We start from the raw sequence: 27,720 nt of genomic DNA, 5'->3' as shown, positions 1-27,720 counted from the left end.
ATATCTACTAATAACCAAGAAAGGCACGTTTATAAAATAATACACTTGGACAATTCTACGTAATCTATGCGAGACAACTTTATAGTAGAAAAGTATGCAAATGGGTAAGGTTAAGGTTGATTCTTTGTTGCATCCACATCAGTGGTTCTCAAAGAGGGGTGATTTTGCCCCCCAGGGGACATTTGTCAATGTGGAGACTTTTTGGATGTCACAATTAAAGGAATCCTATTAGCATCTAGTGAGTCAAGGTCAGGGAGGCTGCTAAATATTTTATAACGTGTCAGACAGCCTCCCACAACACAGAATTTTCAAGCCCCAAATGTCAATAATGCCAAGTTTGAGAAACTTTAGATGTATCTATCCCACTGTTTCCCTTACAGTCTCTCGCCGAGCAGGTGCTTAGTAAAGTACCACAGAAAAGACACGTACAATTTTAAAGGTCTTCCTGATTAGAAAGATGCATGGAGAACAATTTTTTCCTCTGCTTAAACATTAGAGGGAAAGGGGATTTAAAATTCCTTTGTAAACTTAAAGGTCATCCTGAGCAGAAATAACTATTAAAAGGGATATTTGGAGAAGAGCTCTGGAAAAAAAAAATACCTGGCCGTTGTCTCTTTCTTTCTCTCCTCCCCATCCTTCCAATTAAGAATTTCTTGGATAAATAAAATTACTTCCTATAACTGTTAGGAACAGCAGAACCATTTCACTTTTCAGTGAACAATGACAAGCTAAGGGAACAATGACAGCTTGTATAGTCATATTCTCTAACCTCTAAGTTCCTCCTCCTCTTACAAGTTGATTAAATGCTAAATAAATGGATACTGAATTAGTGAATAAAAAATAAATGATTTGGTGAAATAATGTGACTGTAGTTGAACCTGCTTTATTATTAGTCGTTTACATATCTATATTTCCCAGTAAGTACTAAACTCCTTGATATAGAAACTTTCATTCTACAAGAACATCTAATGCCCACTAAGTTGTTTCATTTGTAAATTATTTTGTGACTGAGGCAGCAATATGTTTTTGAGTAGATGAAACCTCTACATGAGAAAGATGTATGAAGACTGGGAATAAATGGATGTATAAAGTTTTTTCTTAGCCAATAAATTTATAAGAAAGTTAATGCCATGTGTTTGTTAGTATCAAGAATTGTTACTTAGTCACAAAATACTAGAGCAACAGAAGTAAACAAAATACCATAATTTATATTTTTTGTGCCAAGCCAGTCAGAAAAAACTCCCAGTTTTTCGCTTAAAGTTAATTCTTCAGTCATTATAGTCAGTGTCAATGCTGATAACATGTGTCTTTCAATCCCCTTCTCACAAATATACACATACATAAAGGCACAATATTTATACATGTGACACACAGACACATGTGTTAAAAAGGTAAGTGCTGGGCCTGGCTTCCCCAATACCTGAGTACCCATTGACCAGTGAGCCTCTCTCTCCCTTGTTTTCAAGAGTTATCATTCACCATGCCTTTTTACACCATTGTCTGCCCATAATTTGTCCCTTATCTCCCTGTCCCCAGTACCCCAAATGCACACATTATATCTGAGAGGTTCGGTGAGCAATAGCCTGCTGCAGGATATAGAGCCACTAGTCTTGTGAGAAAGGCCAGTTATTATAATTCCATTCTCTGAGTCTGTTTGGGTTCACAGGCATTGCACTTTTTACCTACTGAGATTTCTAAGAGATTAAAAGAGATAATGTTATACAAACCACTTGGCAAGTCTTTGGTGTTTAATAAGTGCAAATTAGTTCTTTATTGCTGCTCCTCATTCCTCATCAAGGTTCTAAAGGATGTGAGGCCATAAGACCGTGGTCTGCTTCTGTGGACTTAAGCCATCATATTTACCCGCCTAATTACCTTTAATAGAAAAAACATCTTTCATTCCACAATTGGAGCTAAGAGACTTAAAATGCAACTATGACTAGTAGTACCCATACTAAATAATGGGTGAGTTTCACTTGAAAGGTAAAGAACGACATCACAACATTTTGTCTTTTGTTTGGGAATAAGGATAAGAAATTTAACAGGCCTGGGCCTAGAAGATGGATAAGAGGAAAAGGAAGAAACAAAATGCAAGGCTGGCAAAACCAAAGACCGATTTCTTTCTTTCTTTTTTTTTTTTTTTTGAGACAGAGTCTCGCTCTGTTGTCCAGGATGGAGTCCAGTGGCACAATCTTGGCTCACTGCAACCTCCGCTTCCCAGGTTCAAGCGATTCTTGTGCCTCAGCCTCCTGACTAGCTGGGACTACAGGTGTGCACCACCACACCCAGCTAATTTTTGTATTTTTAGTAGAGATGGGGTTTCACCATATTGGCCAGGCTGGTCTCGAACTCCTGACCTTGTGATCTGCTAGCCTCGGCCTCCCAAAGTGCTAGGATTACAGACATGAGTCAACGAGCCCGGCCAGATTTCTTTACATCACAACTTTGCTGAGGGCCTGCTCTTCTGAGCTTCATCTACTTACAAAAACAAACCAATAAAAAGACTGAGGCCAAAAGTATGTTACACCCTGAGGGGCACACACACATAGTGAGAACTATTTTGTCCAAGCCTTGAATTACTGACTAAATAATAACTTTTATAAAAAACTAAATTACAATTGTTGACTGGGTTTATCTGCAAAATGATTATCAGTCTATGTTTATCATCAGTCAGTCTATGAAACATAGCATATTATGAAATTAAAAGTCTCATATTAACTTAAAGAAAAATATTCTCAAATAAACAAACAGCCTGAACATGGTAAAAGGTATGACCAAATACACCACCAGCATGTCACGTAGCAGTTCATTCCAAGAGGGCCACACATCTGCTCAGGCCAAGGCCCTAGGGTACTTTCAGGCTCTCTATGGAACATGTACACATTTTCTCATTTAATCTCTAAAGGACCTTATGAAGTATATACTATTAATATTTCTGTATTTTATACATTAAGAGACTGAAGTTTAGAAGTATTGGTTAAACCTATTTAAAGCTACACAGCTAATAACAAAGTCTGGATCCGAATTCATAATCTTAAATAATCTACTATATAATCCATACACTCAGTCACTTGTTTGGTTTTTCACTAAATCCCCAAAGAGTCAAAATCAACCATTTCTTTCAAAGACTTACTAAAGTTTCAGGAAGTATCCAATTTTTAAAAATATTTAAGATGATCAAGAAATAGGAAGTTTGTTAGCTAATGCTGAAGACATTTCTACTAAATTGAAAAGTTAACAAAGTTTTAGTATCTGTCACTTCTATTGCTAGGAGACAAATTTCTATTTAAAAATTTTAATAATCATGTGAACACTTCAGCTTAGGAGCGAAGGCAACCCGTACTCATTTAAAGCAATTCCTTGGAAATCGTAGGAAATCAAAATTTCCAGAATTCAAATAGAAGGAGAGCTACCACAAACTTACTTTGACCTGAGGGTAAGACTTCTTGTTCTTTTCGCTAGAGGCACCAGGTAGTCCACCATGGGATGGGCCTTCACATACATAACGGAAACGAAATCCTCTCTGCAAAGGTGAACGTTAAGCCAATTAAGTTTGAGAAATACTTATTAAAAATTACGGCAACAAAGATACATACAAATTTTTAAATCTTATGTCTACTAAATGAGAGAAGAAAAACATGAAACTGTGAAAGAGGGCTCTGTAAATAAGAATCATTTTTCCCGTAATCTTACTACGAAAAATGGTATTAACTGATATTTGTACACTAAGATATGGCTAAAAAGCCAGGTACCTAAGCCCATGGAACCTCTCATGCTATGCATGTGTGGAGAGTAATCTGCTGAAGAGTTTAGGCTTTAGACTCAACATGTTACGGCTTGTTCTAGTCAGAGCTTCCTTGTCTTAAACTGCTGCTGCCAAGCTCTGAACTGTACCATATTAATAAAAGTTACGCTTCCTTGACTCTTACTTAAAGACATTCCTTTATCTACTCTGATTACAGCTGGTTCAGCAGGGACTACAGACATGTTTATTTAGATATACTGTTTCAGCGTTGTAGAACACACCCTATGCTAGACCCTGCATCTGTTAAGCTTCTCTCAGCATTTCAGAGGATAAGATTTTTGTTTTTATGATTATTGATATGGTCAAGCTCAAGATTGAATATTAACCTACCAGAATGATTCCAAAACTAGGTAGTTCCCTTAAATACTATCTAACCCAGAAATTTTATAGATGTAGTTAATTAATGAAGTTAGCTGGAAGCCTTCACTATATAAACTACTGTGGGCTGATAAACACCTAAGAAGTGTCATGTTTTTTCATTTGTACAAAAGGGAAGATTATACCAGACCATCTTTAAGGTCTACTCCAGTTCTAACTTTTTATGATTTATAAAGCTAACTTATTCATATTTGTATACAGAGAATAAAACAAGGATAATTATGACCTCATCATCATATTAAGGGAGGTTTCGCTGTATTTCCTGATTCAACTTTATAATGACGTCAATCAATTTGTGGTAGTGTTAGTAGTTTATAACCACATAGTCGCTTAAGCAGATGATTTTCTTTTTACAGATTCACTTTTTGGTGAAAAGAAAATATGTTAAGATTTTTTAAGGAACATTCTCACCTTTTGTTTCTATTGTGGGACCAACTCTGCATATACAGCACTAGATCATCTGCCCAACAGCTCATCACACCCACTAGCTGCTGGTGGGGGTTCGCTCCCTTACTCATTAAATTGTGGAACCCCAGCAAGCATGCAGATTTTGACAGCTTTGAGCTCATGAACAAATGTAAAACGTATGCACTACTTAGACTATACTACATTTCATTATGCCAAGTAGGGTCTTGCAGTCTCTGAGCAGTCCAGGTGCCTTGAACTGATTTAAATCTCTGGGAAGCATCTGGAACTGTTCCTATATTATCCAAAAACTTCCTGATTTCCAAAGATCAGTCCTCAAACACATTTACCAGATAAGTAAGGCCTAAAGTAAATTCCCCGGTCTGGGAAATTTCCTTAATGCACACAAATGTCTGAAGTTTATGATCAACTCATCACAGTCAGACCTAAAACAACTCCTTGGGAGATTCCAGATCTAAACACAAGGGAAGCCTTTGGAGATGAAGTTTCAGAGGTAATTCCTTTGTTTTGATTCTCACACAATTCATATTTAGAAATAATTTACAATTTCAGCCCTATGCCTTTTGTAAGCAAACACTGTTGGTTTTTTAAATAATTAAATGAAATTTCTAAAACCATGAAAAAAACAACACATGTATAATAGCCTGCAGAATTAGCTAACCATAAGAATAGAGATTTACTTGACTGCTAATTTAAACACAACTTGAGTTTTTGAACAGTATTAGTTAATTAACACTGATTAATATGCAACAGAACTGGATGTTCTAAAAATTAGTAGTCTATGCTATGACTCATCTCTGTCAGAGCTGGGGAAAATCTGTGGCTAAGAGGTCCCAAAGAAAAAAGAATCTTTTTCTAACTTAAAAAAAAGAACAAAAAAAAACCCAAAACCACACACACACAATTCATTATCTTTAATCACAAAATTCCTTTGGGACAGTTGTAAAAATATAGACACGTATGTGTTTATATCTTATTGGGAGTGGTGTCAAATAGACAATACTTAATAGATATTTTTCATGGTTACATACGAGTATCTAAATCCTCAGAAGTTTTTAACCTGAAGATGAAAATTTACAACTGTTTTCAGGAAGATGTCGTCAAATGCATTGTCTGGATGCATTTCTGATTCTAAATTTCTGAGATCAAAATTTTGCCTTTAATCCACATTCACTCATCTCAGTAACTCCATTTGCTTAAAATGAGTCATCAACCTCAAAGGCAAGGCTACATCCATTCAGTCAGAAAGTCTGACTTGAATACAACCTTCTTACTTTCACTGAATTCAGATATCAAAATAGCATCACTTTGGTAAACACATTGTTTTACTCACATAAGCTTTTATATGAATTAAATTTTGAATTTTGGAACTACATTAACCCTTCAGGTAAATCATAAATGCCAATTTTTCCTTATAACTGTTGGATCCATAATAAGGAATTACATTAAAAAATTCTTATTGTAGTGCTATGCTTATGAAAATGATATTGGAAAAAATACTTTGGCATATGCAGACAAATTTCAGTTGATTTCTGTTTCATAGACTACCTAGATCTTAAAAGCTGGGAAATTTTCCAGGATGCCAGAGCCCACAGAACTTTAAGGGATAAAATTTCACTGGGAATTGATGACCTTCTCTGAGAAATAACTGCTAAAAAGAGTTGAACATGGAGGTAGAGCAATGGAGTGTTACTGGCAACCTGAGGAGTCAGGATGTGACACCTGCAAGAACTAGAACCATGCCCCAAAGTTTCATGTGGCATTCTTGCCCCCACAGCAAAAACTTTCATCTAATTTCAACCTTATAAGGATAGCCTGTTCAGCAATCATTAAGACATTTATATCAAATGCTGACCAAATATAACACATATATAATGTCACGATTCTGGAAACCACAACGCAGTGGATGCTTTATTTAAGCTTGTGACCTAGTTAGCATGTGTTAAATGTTACAAAATGCAAAAGTGTTTCACTCACCTGAGCTAATGAAAAGAATACTTAGAAAATGTATTGGGTAATACAGCTGCAAGAGGACAGGTATCCATATCCTCAGTCACACACAAATGTGATTAGTTTATCCATCCAAAGATTTACTGACTGTCCTCATTCTGTGGGGAACTACACCATTATTTCCATTCCCTAACAACTGAAACCTCCTATAGGCAGACATTAAAGATTGCCTTTCTTTCTCTTTCACAGCATTGGTCCCATCCAATTTCCTATAAATATCCACAGAGTTGGATACAGTGAGGAGGCCATTTCAGTTCTGAGCTATTCTCTACAGACTCCAGTGGTAAGGGGAAGCACCTGAAAAAATGTTCCTCTCCTGACTCCAAAGAGGCTGACACCAGAGGGAAGAGAATTCAATAGTTCATTCTAACATTTTACTTCCCACTGGTACTTTCAGTATGTTAGGTTACATGTTCCAAAGGCAGCACAGAAAAGGCTGGGGCTACCAAAGGAAGGAGGAAGGCTAAGAGGTACTACATGTGCAAGGATAATAGATGGATATCGCTCAGTGCATGTGAACTGTATGCATATGTATTTCCTTATAAATGAAAATGAATGGAAATCACCTCTGCCTTTCCTGGGAGTGGCTGGTAAGTTAAGCTGGTAGAGACAGCAGAATACTGTAATTAACTGTAATTCTAATACTGTAATTAACTGCAGTTTTACAGAACTACATACTGAGGCTCAGGACAGTGTGAACAATGAGTAAGAGAAATGTAAAGTGAATGAATAAAGCTGTTACATAATTTGTCAGGTTGTTGATCTTTCAGATAAACTACTTCCTTCACAGAACTCATTTACTATTTTTCAGTGCTTATGATCTCAATATTAGACACTGGAATCTAACATTTAAAGTCCCACCCCTTTAATCTTACCTGTTTAGGTTGCTCTAATATTTGAAGGTATGGGCCATCTGCTAAAAACAAAAACAACAAACAGAAACCAAAAGAAACTGTGAGGCTTCTCAAATTTGGTATAAAACGTAAAGCAAGTAAAAAACTGAAATTATGTTTTTATGTAGAAATTTCAAATCAATTTTTGGTTAAAATTCCACAAGGATATAATTTCTCTTCCTTGTCTGAAATATTAACCCTTATTTTAACAATAGTTTTACAAGTTTAGCGAACCACAATAAGTAAATGTTTGTTGAAAGGTGATGGCACATTTCCTAACCCAATAAAAGGCATATGGCCGGCAAGAATTGATGTCAACAGCCTTCATAATCTTGTCTCCTAACAAAGCATTTTAAAATGACAAATACCAATTAAAAGCAGCAACCACTTCTGGGCACTATGACATTTTCTTTGGCCTTCACATCATTAGACACTGACTTTCATTCCTCAAAGAGAGTGTGCTTAATGTGAAATTAAAAGATACTGATCTAGCAACCTGTATGTATACGTCTGATAGATAATGATCTCAGGCTATCTCTTTTTCCTTACACTAGGTTTTCTGTTCCTGTCTTTACTTGAAGGGAAAGTACTGCCTTCATTCCTTAACTGGTTAGTTTGTTTCCCCTTTCCTCCCCGACACTCCCAATGTAATCTGGTCTATCAGACATGGTAAAATTTTCATATTAATCCATAACTTTTGATGTTTATAAGCAATTTTGAATATTGTGCTATCATATAAACTGTGTTCTAAAACATCTCAGGCATTTTATAAAATACTGAAAATAATTTAATTGAAGATAGGTACATGCAAATTAGTTATTGTAAAAACGCAAAGAAAACTAGAGGCTTAATCCATACCCTGATGGTATCTGACTTGAAAATTCAAAGGAAAATCAGAATCTCTGACAATGTAAGTACAAACTGTTCAATATGAAAAAGTCCTTAAGCTTCCCAGCTGATTTTTATGTCAATAGTACAATAATCCATAGCTTTGCAATAAATAAAGGCATATGGTGGTTCTCATTTATTTGAATGTAAATTAAGATGTTTGGTGCTAAAAATATTTTAGGAGAATGCTTGTATGTCCATTTTAATCTTCATTTTCTCTCAGAAAGAAGCTCAAGACCTCTTATTTTAAATAAATTTGTAAGGAGATAAACCTTCAGGTTGAAATTAAAAATAAACTATAACACAAAAGAGAATTTTCTCAAAATTTTTTTTATTTTTTTTTGAGACAGAGTCTCACTCTGTCACCCAGGCTGGAGTGCCATGGCACAATCTCGGCTCACCACAATCTCTGCTTCCTGGGTTCAAGCAATTCTCTGCCTCAGCCTCCAGAGGAGCTGGAATTACAGGCGCCTACCACCATGCCCAGCTAATTTTTGTATTTTTTTAGTAGAGACGGGGTTTCACCATCTTGGCCAGGCTGGTCTTGAACTCCTGACCTCGTGATCTACCTGCCTTGGCCTCCCAAAGTGCTGGGATTACAGGTGTGAGCCACCTCACCCGGCCAGAGAATTTATTTTTATCTTTTCAATATTATGATAAATCAGGATAAGGCTAGAGAACTGGAGAAAACAAGGGTATAGTTACTTCCTGTTATTATTCAAGAAATTTACAAGGAAGCGAGTTGAAAAATGAATGCATCTGAAATGAAGCATACACAAGAAAAAAAAAGGGGGAGTCACTGGTCAATGTATTAAATTACCATCTTTTGTCTGTATGAAATTCACCCCTGGACATTTTAAATTACTTTTAGAGACATAATCATAATTTAAAAATTCCCCCACCAAATGGCTAGAATTTAATTTTGGATATGGAAATAAAATTAGAAATAGAAATATTTTCACACTAAGATACAGCCTGTATGACAATGTAACACTTATAAAAACATTCCCTGTTAAAATGGTGAAAGAACATATCAAGACAGTCCTCTGACAGAGCAATATTTGGATGTCATGAAAAATACAGAGGAGTTGGAAGCATGTTTACATTAAACTTCAAGTCTCTCACTTTTTATTAACTCTGCTAAAAACAACTGCAAATTTGCTATTATTTTTCCTGTAGGATTTAATTTCCTTTAAATATGTGAAAATTCATGTAAAATAGAGCCATTTTTCCTCTTTCAGGCAACACATTAAAAGTTAAATCAACTAGAAAATTAGATTTGATATGCATGTATTTGTTGTTTTAAGGCCAACATTCTTTTGGCCACATTTCTGTGCCCTGAAAAGGACATTCCACTGTGCAGAGAAATTTAACTTTAGACCTAAGAGTTATGTCGCATCCCATAGTCTTCAACAAGTACTAGATCTACTAAAGGTTTTAGATTTCAAAAAATCTAGAAGACTAAAATAATCCATTTTAGAGTTACAAGTTAATATTGGTTTAGATAATCAACCTCTCTACCTCTTTAAAAATTTGAATACAACATCCTATATATCTTGGACTATAAAAATTGTACTATGACACTGCAATGAAGAGGGAAAAACATATAGGTAAAAATGATGGTGTAACAACAACTAACAAATTAGATTTTTAGGTGTAATTTGAATAGTTTTTCTAATATTATGGCAAAATAATTTCTACAACATAAAGCTGTGACCACAGAATATTTACTGAGATGGTTATCTTGATAATCTTATTTTCATGCCCATAAATCTGAAGGAATAAAATTAAGAAAACATCTGCCTCAGGATACTGTTTTGTATTCACAAGACATTAAGTGAAAATGTGTGTATTTCCTGTGGACAGAACCAAGTTCTTATATTTTCAGTAATACATTAATACTAAGAAAAATACTTTGAACTCCAGAATTAAAAAGTTCCCAAGAAACACACACTCTACCAACACATTTACTTGTTCACAGGAAGCTGACCTAGAGCTCAAATTGGACAGCACTTCACAAGATCTCAGACATGGCAGCCTAAAAATAATGTTTTGTAGGGGTAAAGACAGAAAAACCTCTGAAATACACCTTTACTAGTGAAGGTGAAAGTATAGTAGATCTACTTTTTTCCCTCCCATGAACTCCTAGAAATACTAAAGATATAAATGCAGAAAAAGTTTTCTGATCTAAAACAAAAGAAAAGTAAGTACTGTAGTAACCATGATAATTTTAAATGAGAATAATACAAATGGGATAAAGTCTCCCAATGAAGACAAGCAAGTCCCTGGTAAATAAAAGAGCTGATGCCCACTTCAGTGATTACCAAACTCTGTTTTACACATAACTTCCAGAATTCACTCACACTGCTTTTGAACATCTGTTAAGTCCCACTGGTGACGGGTGAAGTGAGGAGAGAAACAGAACATAAAAAGAGCCATCACACCAAGCTTACATACAAATAAATCACTTTTTTTAAGAAAGAGAGTTTTTTTTTTATTACTCTTACGAAATTAAACAGTTGCCAATCGGCACAATTAATACAGTCATGGTAGAAGGAAGGATTATGAGTTTTATCCAACTTGTCAGAGTGCAAAGTTATAAGCTTTTATAAAGATGATTTTTCTAATGAGATGATTTTTATGATTTCTGTACACTTTGATTCCCCAGTGACTGGCACACTGGTAGTACACAACAGGCCCTCTTAAATGTTTGAAACAGAAATGAAGAGTGGAGACTGCCTCGTGTGAATCTGGGAGAAAGGACTTAAAAGGAATACAGAGATAATAAAGAAAATCCTTATATTGACTAAAGAAATTCCTTCTGAGTAGTCCTAGCAGATATGAAATGCAGTAAACCATACAAGGGGTAATTGAGATGAAATATTTTTGTGCAAATATATTTCAAGAAAGTATGTTAAAAGATTGGTTTTTAAAACAAATCACCACTTCCTTTCTAGGTACACAACTGAGTTTCTAGGACAGACTATTAACAAATCCTGCATTTTACTAAGACTGAAAGCAGAACAACAGGGTAACAGGGATGAGTTTTCTTACCTGTTGGCAGTGCCATCTGTGGTTGAAATACTTCTGGATTAAATATTGTATGAGTCAAAGAAGGATCCAAATGAAACATCTGTAAAGAAGAACATTTAAATGTTTCAATCATTATTTTTCCTATATTATATGAAAAATCCGAAGTTGGGACACCTAAAACGTAATAATAGGAATGAAACTAAAGCCAAAAACAAAAATCTGAAAATATTTTAAATCAGGGTTTTAAAACATCTTCATGAGACCTAGGTAGTTCTCATGTGTACAAAACTTTACATAGGGTTGGACAACGTTTACGTAACAAAGGGATTTGAGAAGCATAACTTGGCTATAAAGTCCCCAGAGGCAGGGACCTGGTCTAGCTTGCTTACTGGTATACCTTCAGGGCCAAGTACATGCCTATCACAGAACAGATACTTAAATAGTTGTTGAATGAATGATTTGAAGCTTGTACTCTCTTAGAAGTATAAACAAAAGAATATAATCCTAGAAATCAGTATTTCCTCTATGGTGGTAAATATACCCCTCATCTAGCTATCCAATGTCAAGGCCTGAAAGAATGCTAGAGAGCACCTCTGGGACTATTTACAGAATAACTGAAAATATAACTGACAGTACAAGGAGTAGACAACTAAGCACTGAGCTCACTCATTTCTTTTACCTTCAGTTTCCTAGCATAACACAAAATACCTGGAATTTAGTGGGTGTGTTAAGCTGAATAACAACCCCCTAAACATGTCTGCATCCTAATCCTCAGAAACTGTGAGTGCTACCTTATATGACAAAAGGAAATTTACGTATGTCATTAAGGTAATGATATTAAGATGAAGAGAGTGTCTTGAATTGTCCAGGTGGGCCTGATGAGAGGGGTTCAGGAAATCACACTGAATAGTAGGAGGTATGACAATGGAAGCAAGAGGCTGGAGTGATGAGAGGGTGCACAGGGAAAGTAGGCAGCCACTAGAAGCTCAAAAGGCAAAGAGATGAGAGCCTCAAGAAGGAAAGCAGCCCTGCCAACACCTTGATTCTAGATTTCTGAGCTCCTGACTCAGAAGTATAAATTTGTGTTGTTTTAAGCCCCAAGTATGTGGTAATTTGTTAGGGCAGCAACAGAGTGGGCATGCAGAATATTTTGAAGAAAGTACATTTTATCTTAATAAATTACTATTCATTACTTATCAAAAAACATTGTAACCGCTGGCTCATTTAGGACTTTAAAACTGTATTTCTGAGCTTGCTATTTATTTTAGCCTAAAGAAGTTATATGTTTGAAATGTCTGTGGACAGCATGGAAACCAGCCATATTTTACTTTTTATGAGAGACTAGTAAGTGTGCTGAACTAGCTTTTCGTTTCTTTTAGTAGCCAGTATTACAGTTTGTCTCCTGCCCTTAGTAGTAAATTATTGAAAGTTCTGGGGTACTGAAGATCTTCATATGCCTAGTTAAATTTAGAGTAAGAAAAATCTCGTTTAAATAAACAGTACTTCAGATCCATTTGAGGGATGCAGATTTTCAACTGAGGAACAAAGAATGCACTTCACTTCAATGCTTATAAGATTAAAAGCTCACTGATGCTATTCATTGTTTGCTGAAAAGGAAATACAGGAATGAAAAACCATGTTCTGCAAAAATGGGCCTCATTTCATACAGGATTTTAACAGTCTCAGAGCAAACGTGATAACCTAGCAGGAAAACTCTTTCCTGTGGTGGCTAAATGACTGGCGAGTGGGCAAAAGGGCTCACCTTAGGAGAGAGATATACTCTTCACTTCAGACTAAGAGAGAAGTTGTGTTGTGCTGCAGCTTGCATTGTTTATTAGGTCAGGGTGGAGAGCAAATTCCAGACTCCACTAAAACACTGAGGACATGCAAACTTTAGGAAATATAAACCACCAAGCTCAAGCCAAGAAAGAAAAAAACTTCAAGATCGCTTGCCTCAAAAATGGAAATGTCAGAATATGCCCCACCCCTGTTACTGATGATCGCAAAGATGCCCACATAAGAAAAACTTTCAAAATGAATGTTTTCAGCAGGTTTTACTCTTCTGTGGCATAAAGAATCATCTCTTGTTGATAAGATTTCCTGTGTACAGACAGGAAAGGATGGTTTAAAATCAAGCAGAAACAATCCTCATGCTGGTTAGTTCGCCCTTAATTGTTAGAGAAAGCACATTAAAAGCGAAAGGTAAAACAAACGGTTTTGATAATACAATTAGCCAAATGTCTTTGCTGCAATAAAAGAAAATGTTCCTAGATTTATCCTAAATCACCATTTTAAAAATAAAATTAGAAAGGAGCATCTTAATGCGAAAAGCAATGCAGTCATTCTTTCTAAATCAATCAGAATATCACCCGAAGTAATAAATGCTATATATGTCTATTTTATTTATAGAAATGATACCAGAGCCTTTAAAACATATTCCACTTCTGTTTTTATTTTTCTGGCTGATTCTTTGCACGTGTAATTTCAGAAATCCACTATTTTAAATGATTGCCACTAAAATTTAAATGTGACCAGGCTATCCTGGCACCTAATGTTCCTTCACCTTTTCTAGTCTAGCAAACTACATCTTTCAAAACTCAGCTTACGAAGACTTCCTTCGGAAAGTCCTCCGTAACTCTGCTCTTCCTCCAAGGTAGCACCTAGTGATGCTGCTTATTAACATTTCTATCCCACTCTGCGCAGACTACTACTACAGCATATATCACCATATGAAAACAATGTCTCTGTTCTTCCTATTAAAATAGTAGGTTCCTGAAATTAGAGTGTATATATCACTTATTTTTTCCCCACTAAGCCAATGTTCTGGCACGTAGTAATACCTCAATAAATAGCTGATGAATGAACAAATCTCCATGTTTTAAATACTTCTTGGAATCATTACATAAATAATTTAATATTGCCATTATAATTGCTCCAGAGTCTGAAAATTGCTTCCAAATGATTATGTATATACATATACATATATACACATATATACACACACGCACGCACACGAAAAAGAGAGCAAAGAGAAAAGCGAAAATGTCGGTTTTAAGAACCAATGTAGATTTGTTAGATTATTCCAACATTTCTATTTATTTTTTCCAACATTTTTCAAAATAAAATATAGGAGAAAAAGAAAAAAGGACACTGCTATCCTTTCATAACTACTAATATAATGATAGGAACAGTTTTATGCTTACAAAGCACATTCATTGAATATTTTTGACTCATCCCTGTTAGTGTGGTGCTAGCATTTCTATTTTACAAATGAGAAAAGTGAGGATTACAGGGACTAAGTGATTCTTCAAGTCTGAGGAGCTGATCTGTAGTAGTCAGTACTTATATAAAGATCTTCAAATTCTGAGTTCAAAGATCTTTTCACTACAACAATCTGTCTCCTTACTAGATGAGTTTTAAATAAAATTTTTTTTGGTATAAATTGATGGGGTACAAGTGCAATTTTGTTACATGCATAGATTGTATAGTAGTCAAAACAGGGTTTTTAGGGTATCCAACACTCAAATAACATACATTGTACCCATTAAGTAACTTCTTATCATCCACCCCCATCCCACTGCCCTCCCATCCCTCACCTTTCTGAATCTCCATGGTCTGTCATTCCACTCTCTACATCCATGTGTACACATTAAATAAATATGTCAAGGGGCTGTAGTGGGTTAAACTGTGTTCCCTCCCAAAAAGACACCTTTAACTCCTAATCCCCGGTACCTGTGAATGTGACTTTATTTGGAAATAGGGTCTTCGCAGATATAAACAAATTAAGATGAAGTCATATTGGATAAGGGTGTACCCTAAATCCAATGATGCCTTTGGAAGAAAAAAAGAGGAGCTTTAGGTTTAGAGACACAGTAGAGACACGCCAGGAAGAAGCGCACGTGACAATGGAGGAAGAGATTGGAGCGATAAAGCTACAAGCCAAGGATTCCCAGCAACCAACCAGAAGCTAGGGGAGAGGCATGGAACAGATTCTTCCTGAGAGCCTCCAGAAGGAACCAACCCTGCCAACACCTTGATTTCATACTTCTAGCCCCCAGAACTGTGAAATAATGTATTTTGTTGTTTTAAGCCATCAGGTTTGTGGTGATCTGTTATGGTAGCTCTAGAAAGCTAATACAATAGCTATCCTGTAGCATATACAATTTTTGTGCAACAATATGTGTGAAAGCAGGGTGTAAGTTACTCATTTCACATGACATATCCTCTCCAACTTCACATGAAAGGACAGAGAAACTGAAATTTAAAAAAAAATTTACTAATTTTAGAATTTTCCTAATGCTAACTTACTAATGTTGCCTTTGCATATTTTTGAAATATGAATATATTTAAATAAAGTTATCAGTGAGATTATGACACTTACTTGTTCAGGCCTTCCCAAATATGGATCATCTTCTGCCATTCTGAAGCTGTGTATTAAAACAAAACAAAACAAAACTGTAACACTAGAATAAACTTTAAAAATTCTATCACCATGGAATTCATGCAGGAATAAACTGTATTGTACCAGTAAGACCAAATATAATCCTTTTTTGAAGACCATAGGAGGAGGACATGATGTAGTTCCTCTTTGGTATCTAAATCTAACAGCAAGGAGATTGCATAATCTAGGAATTACCACTTACGTATGATTCAATACCCTCGTGTTAAGCTCGCCACAGTGTCCTGAGTTTGGTACAAATCATCTTTATGCTTTGTATAAAAAATCATACATACTGGGATTCTTAGAAGCCATTTCTTTTTATCACCCTCTGAACTTCAACGATTTACAGTCTTAGTTCCTTAAGTGTATTGTTTTCTAACCCTTCATAAACTTTGTGATGGTCCCAGAACTGTCTCAAAGTTTTATACAAGGTTGAGAAGATCAAAAGGGACTGATCAGTACTCTGCATAACACAAGGGGAGGACTTCTATAGTGTACCAGGCTCTGTCCTCTAGTGCAGGCGTCCCCAAACCCTGGGCCATGGATAACGCAGCACAAAAAGAGGTGAGCAGTAGGCAAGCCAGCCAAGCTTCATCTGTATATACAGCTGCTCCCCATCGCTTGCATTACTGCCTGAGCTCCGTGTCCTGTCAGATCAGCAGTGGCATTAGATTCTCATAGGAGCATAAACCCTACTGTGAACTGTGCATGCAAGGGATCTAGATTGCCCGCTCCTTATGAGAATCTAACGCCTGATGATCACTGTCACTGTCTCCAGATGGGTCACTGTCTCCCGTCACTCCCAGATGGGATTGTCTAGTTGTGGGAAAAGAAGCTCAGGGCTCCTACTGATTCTACATTACGGTGAGTTGTATAATTATTTAATTACATATTACAACGTTAATAATAATAGAAATAAAGTGCACAATATATGTAATGTGGTTGAATCATCACAAAATCACCCCCAGCCCCCAGTCTGTGGAAACGCTGTCTTCCACGAAACTGGTCCCTGATGCCAAAAAGGTTGGGGACTGCTGCTCTAGCGTATTCCACAGAAGCAAGCCATGTTTCTGCTGTTGTCAAGCTGGTACAGAAACTCTGTAATATTAAAAGTGCAATAAAAATACAAAAATAAAAGCCCTTATTATCAAGGCTATAGGTCTCAGATTTAATCAACTCCAGCTAAACATTAATATACTGCAGGCCCTAGCAATCTTCTATTACCCAGAGGCCCTCCCTGATAGAAGCAAGGAACCACATGGTCAGATAAAGATAGTATCTAAAATCACATATCATTTGAGATTTACTTCCTTGAGAAATGTCCTTATTATTATTCAAATAAAGGTTAATTTTATTTAAATTTATTTAGATCAAATTTTAGATATGTGACATGAAAAATGAGAAAATTAAAGAAACACAAGGCTAAGGGTAAATATTAATTCCTGGTGTTATTTTTCTTTTTCTTTTTTCATAAAGTCTATCAAGCAGTCATGAGTACTTAGGACTGCAGATGAGAATGTCAGCTACCCATCAAAATATGTTGTCTCCTTTTCCATAGAATTAGTATTGTAGCTGGAAATGTGACTGCTTACCTAGTGTATACCCTACACTTCGTTGGAGTTAGAGATGGCCATCTGACCAAATGCTCACCAGTGCAATGTGAGAACTCTTGCATACCACTTCCAGGTCTGGGCTTAAGGCCCTTGACATGCTTCCTCCATAAAAACTCAGACATGGAGAAGACCTGGCTTCTACCAAAAACATGATGATTAATAGCCTAGGGGATGGCAGATAAATGAGAGGGAAGGAATGAGGATCCCTGAACAATGCCATGAGACAGATCTGCTCTGACCATCCAGGCTGCTCATGCTGGTGGTGATGAGAGAAAGAAATAAACTTTGTTCTTTAACCCAAATGCACTGTCAGGTCTCTTTGTTCAAATAGTTTAGCCCTCACCGTAATGAATATATCACATAACACTCCGATAAGCACAAAGCCCTCCAAAAAAGAATCTGATTTTCAAAGAAATCCTCTCCTGCTGGAGCACTGTGTGACTGAGGAAGAGTGAGAAAGCTGATGAGCATTCTAGGGGGATGCAGAGCAGTGTACAACTTTAACAAAAGGGAAAAGGGCAGCTCTGAGTCCTTCAGAACATGAAGTTCATGCAGATTTGCAGGGAAACATTTGCCTAAAACAAGAAAGGATTGATTGAAGATATACAGACAGCCACAATTAAACAAATCTCAATTAAGACAAGCAGTTAAAAAAGGGAAATTTGACCTGATACAGTAAAGAGGGTAAGTCGCTTGAAATTTAAGAGTTCTATCATGCTGGCTGTGTGATCTTGGATATTAACTAAACTCACTGTGGCCTTTGTTTCTTCATCTGTAAAAATGACAGATTTTGATGGAATGGACTTTTGAAAAGAATATAACCTTGTTGAGCTTAGAATATGTTAATTAGCAAATAAATGCCTATTCAAAGAACATATCCCCTAAGTCTTAATATTTTTTGGTAAACTTGGATTTTTACACGTATTTATGAGTATATATCTATATTAAAGAATCATTAGCATAGTTTTCAGTTATAAGAAGAATACTAGTAAAAACATTACACTTAAATACAGTACTGAATACCAGCTAGAACAATCAATGTCAAAATCCCTATCCTTAGAATACCACAGAAGCTCAAACTTCCAAGAAAAATATTAAAACCATCTTTGCCCTTAAGCTTTCTGTCAATCTAGACTGATCTCCTGAACCTTCATAAATAATATTAGCCTATGGTCCTCAAAAACAGAGGTGAGGCTGTTGACATGTTAATTATACTGATTATATACATTTAAACCTGTGGATGGTTTTCCAGGCTTCTGAATGTAAACAGTTAACATAAAGCAGTCCTCACTCTAATTTTTAAAATTCAAACGAAACCTACTTTATTAGAACTGATGCATGATCACTACTATAGCTAAAACCTTAATGAAAATCTGTCAATTGCAGGCACCCAACTGCCAAATTAAACATGATCTTCCCCTTCAATATCCTCCCCATGATTTATACACCAATTCTTGCCAAAGGATCACAGTTTTAAAAGCCTAACAGCAGTCCAAGGCTCACTTGGGTGATAGTTAAAATTTGAACTTTTACAGCCTTTGCAATACAGTTCACTGTAAAGAGCTGAGGTAATAGTAACGCTATGGTGATGTCAATGTTAATTCACAATTTAAAAATGAAATGTCAAAAGAAACCAAGAATCATTTGGAAAGGATGAATCACTAAGTAATATTTGCATTAATTATAAAAGCAGGTTTTATTTCTAAAATGTTGAAATACCAACTAAGCGTCTGGAACTAAAGGATTAGAAAAGACCAGGGAAAACCCCTTCTACCTCCCTGTTCCCCCAGCCCTTCCCCTCACTTTCCCTTGTTCAATTCTTTGCTTTTGAGGAAGGACCTTGAAGCCAAAAGGGCGATAGTAAGTTTCCAGGGGAGAAGATGGGACTAATCTCTGCATCTCTTTTCCCAGTAGTGAGGTTTCTAGGAAGATTTTCACACCATGGAAAAAGAAATAGAAAGTATAGCTAGCTAGCAACAAATAAAATAGCCAGTGAATTGCTTGTGTTTTTTCACATGAAAAACATAATGTTACAACTAGCTTAGTTCTGAATATGTGATGAGTTCTATAAAATGCCTAAAGGGTTATTTTCTGAACCTGTGTGACAATGCCGCCACTAACACCAAAGTGTAGCACATGAGCTTCTTGGTGAAGGCTGTAGGACTGAGTGGATTAACTTGAAAGCCACAGAATTGAGCCATTAAGGATGGAGTTGGGGGCACGCCTGTCCTTGTAACTGGGGAAACTTTCTAGGATCAGAGATATTCACACTTTTGACCATGACCCACTGTAAGAAAATGTATTCTTTCTATAGGATTTCATTTTAAAAAATAAAACCTTTTCGAACTCATTAAAATGATTTTAAGTTTGAAAAAATAAAATTTTAGGTGCCATCCAGAGAGTACAGTTGGGAATCAGAGAGAAGTGTCTCTACTTTCAAGATTATATTCAGCCACAACAGACACCACTTAGGTGTGATTTTAATACCTCATCTTGGATAGCAATGAGGATGAAACTATAAGAAAAGGGGTGGCTTTTCATCATTTCTCTGCTGGCTAATAAACTGATAAAGAATGTGAGGAAGCCTCTTTCACAGAGGAATTTTCTGGAGGAAACAAAATACTTTGCATAAAATGTGAAACACTCAAATGAGAGTATCTTTTGATTCCGCAATTCTACCTCAGGAATTTGTACTTAAAAATTATCTGAGCAAGTGTGTAAAAAAATAAGTACAAGGATATTCACTGCAGCAAGCAACTGGAAATAATCTGTATGTCCTTTGATAACAGATTGTTTAATTATAATTATCCACATTTATAAGTTAAATATGCAACTGTTAAAAATAATACAGTATACAATATAATCTGTATACAGTAACTGGAAACTTTTACTAAGTTATATGTTTCTATATTGTAATTTTCTAACTGAATTATGTAATTAGAAACATATATTTAAATAGGAAAAAGGAGAAATTTAAATCTCTCCTGAATTTAAGGTTTGACTCTGACATCTTTAACAATTAATGACATACAGTGAATAAAACATGATAAATGAGCCAAAAACTTCTAAGCACTACTGAAATCTTCATAAGAAATACAATAGAAAAATTTCAACTTTAAAAGAGCTGTTGATTGACAACTTTCTGATATTGGCTTAGTGGTGATGAAAGAAAAGTTGATCATGGCTTAGTTACTTTTTTTTTTTGAAAAGTTGATTTCTGAAAGTTTTTAAAAAGGAATCAATTTGGTGCGCTACAACATTTAGATTTGTATAAACTAATTTTCCATGTTTTAAAGCTCCTCCTTCCATTTCCACATCCATGTTTCATTTGGGTGCAATGTGATCAATTAACATGTAGAATAGCTACCTGATATACCAAATACATTGTGCTTGGAGCTGGTAAAGATAAGGTCCCTGTTTACAGTGGAATGTCAATCCAACAGGTATGGCAGATACATATACAACATTCAGCTAGTGAGTTCATACAAAGCTTATTAACACCGAGTATAATACACAGCAAATGTTAGCCATTTTATTAGATGGCATAATAAGCAATATATGTTTGTGGTAAATTATAAGAAGAGGAATATAGACAGCAAAAGCTTTAGACATTCTGAGAAGACTCAAGTATTTTGTTTCCCATTCTACACTTATGGGTACACTGACAATTCCCTTTCTAAGGTGGCTGGCTATGTGTCACTGCTAGATAAACTGTTTGCATTTTGCCCCCAGGGGTCATTTGGCAACGTCTGAAGACATTTTTGCCTGTCACAGCTGGATAGGTGGTCCTACTGGCATCTAGTGTATAGAGGCTACAGATGCTGCTACACATCCTATACTGCACAGAATGGCCCCTCACAATAAAGCATTATGCAACCCTAAATATCAATAACGCTGAGCATGAGAAACCCTAATGAACATCATCACATCATGACAGTGCTTTGGTTCACATGGAGAAAGAAGTAAACTTTACTGACTACCTCATGGGTAAAGAACTGTAGCTAGAACTTCACATATTTCTCTTAATTCTCACACCAATCCTGAGAACCAATGTCCCAGATAAGACACTGAAGCTGAAAGAGAGTAAGTCATTTGCTCAGGTTCATATAGTAATGCTAGCTAATCTGACCCCACAGTCTCTGGTTCTTTCAGTTGTTTAGGAGGCAGAAGTGGTTTTCCTCTTTGGCATATAACATTACTTATTTTAATATAGTATCTTTGCTTCAGGTCTCCCAAGTGTTCTGGTTAGAGCTAGTCTACCCATAGCACAGCCTGAAAAGCAGAATAGGATTCTGAAAATACACAAAATGAGTTATTCACAAGGCAATCACCTATGAAGATAAAAATACCAAACAATGTTAACTCAAGTGATAGTTCTTTTTTTAAAAAAAAATTTTCTTTGGTCTATCTCAAAAGATAGAAGGAGAATAAAGAGATTCTCCCTGAACCATGTCTATACTCACTGATGGTATGATAAAAGTATATATACTTATAATATTATATATAATTATATACATATACTTACATATTAAAACTATATATTTTATATATATACTTTATATATAACATATAAATATTTTATATAATATATAATATACTTATATATGAAAACTATATGTGTATATACTTATATATTAAACTATGTCAAATGTATATAATATATATAATTTAAAACTACAGTATACTGAAATACTACCTGAATGTTTTCCTTCCTTCATTAATTTAGTCATTCACCTAAAAATATTTATGCCTACTATGCCAACAACACCAAAGTGCAAAAGAGTGATGCAGTTCCTGTACTCACAGAGCTTACGGTTGTGGTAGATTGAAATCAATGGCCACACATTTTTTTATATGCCACTCAACAAGAGGAAACATCTATTTCTCTGTGCTTTGAGTCTTGGCAGACCTACGGACATACTCTGACCAATAGGAAGAGGTAGAAGTACAAGTTCTAAACCCAGCTTATAAGAGGCCTTGCAATGATCATTCTTGCTTTCTTGGAACATTGTTACCATGCAAACAAGCCTGCACCAGCCACTGGAATATCAAAGACCATGTGGAGCACAGACAGGCAGTCCTAGCTGAGGCTCCCTAGCACCAGCTGAGTAGCCAAAACAACTTCAGACAAACAGCAGTAGGGCACCAGCTGAGTAGCTACAAACAGTACCAGTCAAATAGCCAAAAGACCTCAGAGATTAGCCAAAGCAGGCCAGGCCAGATGAACTAGGCAGCCTACAGAATTGGAAGAAGTAATCAGTATCTTTTAATTTGCTTTGTGGTGATTCTTCTTTTTTTTTAATGCAACAAAAGCAAACTAATTCAACAGTTTAGGAAGTAGGAAGGCAAATAGGCAAAAACAATGCAATATAATATGTGTCATGGGAAATGGAGTATATGTGGGGTATGGGTTAATTATCTTGGTAATTCAGTGATCACACTTTGTTAGAGTTCTAGTCAGAGCCCACTTTGTACTCATTTTTTTACTCTATTGGTTTACTCAATTCCCAACTGAACAAAAGAGGCAAGTATAGTAGCCAAAACACTGTGGTGTATACAGAAAATTAAAACTGTTAAAACTTTCAGAGTGCAAATATTAATAAATCACTGTTAGCTTTAAGCAGTGATACCTTTAAAACAAGTTAATGTTTTAAATCCCTTCACCTCTCTATCTAAAAGCAATTTCATCATTCCTGCTGCAATGAGCCCCATTTTTGACTTTCCAATTTCTGCCAATATATCATTTTCACACACATCTAGTCAGTAACCAATTTCTGCTGATTATTTTCTTCATGTTGTTTCTTGGATCTGCCCCTTCTTTCCAACATCCTAGGAGAGACCTTTATTGCTTCACCTCTGAATGACAGTAATAGGCTCTGTACTGTTCTCCCTCACTGCAGGGTTTCTTCCTCTTCAAGAATCTTTCACATTATTGCCATATTACTTATAAGATAAAGTCCAAAGACTTCAACCACTCAGCACATTACATTATTATATTAAATCATATTATAAGCATCAACTACTACTATGTCCTAATCAAAACCCTCTATGATAGACAGATTAATCATTCAGAATGACTTGCTCATTTCCATCTTGTACATTTGTTCACAATATGCCCTGCATCCTGAAATGCCATCTTTTCTACCTCAATAGCATCCACTCTTCAAGGCTCTAGTTAAATCCAATTTCTGCCAAGAAATCCTATATTTTTCCTATAACCTATAGCTCTGTAGTCACATAATATCTATAAAACTTATATATACTGGTGATTTAACACTAGACAGCATAGTTTTACTGCAATCTAACTTTACCTATATATTTATCATCTTCTCAAATGGATAGAAGTTCCTAAAAAGTAGAGATGGGAGTTTTGCTTTTTTGTATTGGCAAATTGGAAAACACTGGTTTTTTTGTTTTTGTTTTTTAATTAATACTGCATTAATTTTAAGAAGCACTGCAATTTCAAGTTTGTCAGAATGTCAAATTCTGGTTTTAGTTATCACAGATTAACAGTTATCTGAACCTCCCTCCTTGCTATACTCAACTATGAAACCATACAAAATACCTAAAGATGTAATTTAAGACATTGGACTTCATAGGGCTATACATTATAAGGTGATTTAGGTAAATTCTAAATTCGCCCTCACTTTTTGACTGAGGACACTTTCCAAATCATGACACAGGGAGAGCCCAAAGAGAGACACCAATGGGCAGAATATCACAAAGAAAGGCTTTACACAAAAAGCAAGAGCCTCAGAAATCTACATAGGGGTCATCTCTGGTCACTGGCCAAATACCAAGCTGTGATAGTGTAGGACAAGACCCTGCAAAACCTAATAGAAAACAGTTTCTGGGCATCTAAGAGCTAAATGGAAATTCCAGACATCATATAGTGCTGAGAGACACTGAATTTGTAATAATCCAGGGTGGAAAGACATCACTGAACATTGTGAGCATTCAGTTGTGATTTCAGAAAGACCACACGATGGGAGTTAGAAACATCCTAAAATAAGGGCTACTCTAAACCTATCTTAATAAAACTAGGTGATCCACCAGTAAATTCACTGCCTGTTACAACAAAGCTCAACACGTTTTAAAGGAAGACAAAAAACCCAAACTCTCCACAATGTACAATAAACATAATGAAGCCTGCAAAGAAATAGGAAAATAAGACTGAGAAAAAAAATGACACAAATGACAAAAATAGCTAATAGCATATGGTCAATAATGTAAAGGAAAAGATGAACATAATGAGAGAACAGATAGGCAATATCAGCAAAGAAATGCATACCTTTCTTTTAAAAAAAAGAATGGAAATTTTAGAACTGAAATGAAATTTCACTAGATGGACTTAGCATATTTAACATTATAGAAGAAAGTACCAATAAACTAGAAGAAAGGTCAATAAAAACTACCCAAACTGAATTACAGAGAAAAAAAGGCAGAAAGAAGTGAACACAGCTTCAGTGACCTACAGGACAATATTAAGCAGTCTTACGTATTTATAACATAGAATCCCAGAAACAGAAAAAAGACAGAAAAAATATTCAAAAAAATAACAGTTGAGAATTTTTATAAATTTGATTTTTAAAAAATCAACCCACAGATCCAAGAATCTCAAAGATCTCTCTGCTGGATAAAGACAAATAAAACCATGGTTAGGCATAATACAGCCAAACTGTTAAAAACTAATGCTAGAGAAAAAAAAATCCCAAAATAGCAAAGGACAAGAAAGGACATATTATATTTGGGGGAACAGTTGATAAGCATGATAAGCATGATGTTTCTGATGATCATTAGATACAGTACAAGCTAGAAGGCAATGTAAAGGCACCTTTACAGTGATAAAAGAAAAAAAAAGATTGGTCCAGAATATTCAGCAAATAAATCTTTTAAAAATAAAGGTGAAATTGACATTTTCAAGTAAACAAGAGCTAAGAGTATTCATCACCAGCAGACCTGCTAAAAGACATGCTAAAAAGAAGTTCTTCATGCTGAAGGGAAATGATAGACACTTGGACCTGTATGAAAGAATAAAAAGCATCAATAATGATAAATATGTGAGTAAGCAGAAGACTTTTATTTCTTCTTTCTTAATTTCCTAAACAGACGATTGACTGTTCACAGCAAAACAAGACAATATATTTTGTAGTTTATAACATATAAAGAAGTAAAATGTATAACAATAACAGCACAGAAGGACAAACAGAAATATAACATTGTCAAGTTCTCACATTAATTAGAGACTCAAAGATGCATATTGTAATAAACAAATACTTTTCTAAAGTGGTAAAGTAACCACTTTAGAAAATAACCAATGAAGGAGATAAAATGGAATTTAAAACACTAAACTTGATTTATTCAAAGGATGGCAGGAAAGGAGAAAAAAAAGAATAAAGAACAGATAGCACAAATAGATAATTAATTACCAAGATGAGAGACTTAAACCCAACATACCAGTAATAATATTACATGGAACTGGACTGAACTCATCTAGAAGACAGAGATGATCAGACTGGATTTTTAAAAAACAAGATTAAAGTATATGCTTTTCATAAGAATTATACTTTAATATTAAAGACACAGATAGTTTAAATGTATGAAGATGGTACACTGGGCTAGTTATATCATGCAAATGCTAAATATAAGAAAAGCAGGCTACATTCTAAAATATCAGATAAAGTAGACTTCAAGAAAATAAACATTACCAGGGACAAAGAGGAACACTGCATATAAGAATCAAAGGGCCAACTCATCAAAGAAAAACAATGATCTTATTGTGTACGCACCTATTAACAAAGCTTCAAAATACATGAAGCAAAAAAGTGGCAGAACTAATGGAAAAAATGACAAATCCACAATTACAGTTAAGATTTTTAACATTCCTCTCTCGGTAATTGATCAAAGCAAATCAACAGAGTGTCAGGAAATGTCTTAGTCTGTCAATGCTGCTATAACAGAATAGCTGAGACTGGGTAATTTATAAAGAGCCCAGGTTTATTTCTCACAGTTCTGGCAACGGGAAGCCCAAGATCAAGGCACCAGCATTTGGTATCTGGTGAGGGATGCATCCTCTAGAGGGGAGGAATGCTGTGTCCGCAACTGGCAGAGGGCGGAAAGGCAAGAGGAGACAAATTTCCTCCAGCAAGCCCTTTTAAAAGGGCACCTAATCCCATCACTTCTTACAGGCTCTACCTTTTCCTACCATCACATTGGTCATCCTGTTTCAACACCTGAATTTGGTGAGGACACATTCAAACCATGGTAGGAAAGATATAGAAGGCTTAGGAACAAAACTGTCTATCAAAAGAACCTAGTGTATGTCTACAACACCCCACGGAATGATTTTAGAGTCCACATTATTATTATTATTATTTTCTTTTTTTTTTGAGATGGAGTCTCGCTCTGTCACCCAGGCTGGAGTGCAGTGGCGCCATCTTGGCTCACTGCAGGCTCTGCCTCCTGGGTTCACGCTATTCTCCTGCCTCAGCCTCCTGAGTAGCTGGGACTACAGGCGCCCACCACAACGCCTGGCTAATTTTTTGTATTTTTTTAGTAGAGATGGGGTTTCACCGTGTGAGCCAGGATGGTCTCGATCTCCTGACCTCATGATTTGCCTGCCTCGGCCTCCCAAAGTGCTAGGATTACAGCCGTGAGCCACCGCGCCCGGCCCAGAGTCCACATTATTTTTAAATACACACGGAATATTCACGAAGATAGACCACATCCTGAGCCATAAAATAAGTCTCAATAAATTTCAAAGAATTGAAAGCATGCGGAATATGTTATCTAAATACAGTGGAATTAAATCAGAAACCAGTGATAGAAAATTATCCCCAAAAAATCCTGAAATGTATATAATTAAACAAAACTGTTAAATTGGGGGAGAAAAAAGTGCCTCTTAGAATCAATAGAGTGTAGAATACATAACCTCACCCCCCTGAAAGAAGCATCTAAATTATTGCTGTATCATATTCACTATAATCATGGGGGACAGGGATTTTCTTAGAGAAGTGATTAGAATGCATTCCAACGTGTTCCATAAGAAAGAAATTTTTGCCTATGGTTGTCTTCTTAATCATAGCTCACTGAAATTCATAAGATCAAAAGATGTTTTGGGCATTTTAAAATTATATTGTAATTAAGAGTAATTTATATCATACTCAAGTAAAATTTATTTTTATTCATACTATGTTAGGACAAACTCTGCCAAGAATAACTTGTAGAGCTAGA

General features: G+C 35.6%; 1 protein-coding gene across 2 annotated transcripts in view; it reads right to left on the bottom strand.

Annotated features, from left to right (window-relative positions):
* Positions 1-27,720, bottom strand: part of NFKB1 (nuclear factor kappa B subunit 1) — a 115,448-nt gene that overhangs the window by 75,918 nt on the left and 11,810 nt on the right. The window contains exons 2-5 of one of the 2 annotated variants that reach the window (XM_003829955.6): positions 15,815-15,860; positions 11,455-11,533; positions 7,495-7,535; positions 3,425-3,523 (exon numbers count right to left, since the gene is read on the bottom strand). In XM_003829955.6, the coding sequence (XP_003830003.2) occupies positions 3,425-3,523; positions 7,495-7,535; positions 11,455-11,533; positions 15,815-15,853 (258 nt within the window). In that variant the 5' untranslated portion in view covers positions 15,854-15,860. The remainder of the gene's footprint in view (positions 1-3,424; positions 3,524-7,494; positions 7,536-11,454; positions 11,534-15,814; positions 15,861-27,720) is intronic. The other variant, XM_008955333.6, reaches the window with a different exon arrangement.

The sequence above is a fragment of the Pan paniscus genome, chromosome 3 (genome assembly GCF_029289425.2).
Source record: "Pan paniscus chromosome 3, NHGRI_mPanPan1-v2.0_pri, whole genome shotgun sequence".
NCBI lineage: Eukaryota > Metazoa > Chordata > Mammalia > Primates > Hominidae > Pan > Pan paniscus.
This window is presented reverse-complemented; position numbering and strand designations above follow the sequence as displayed.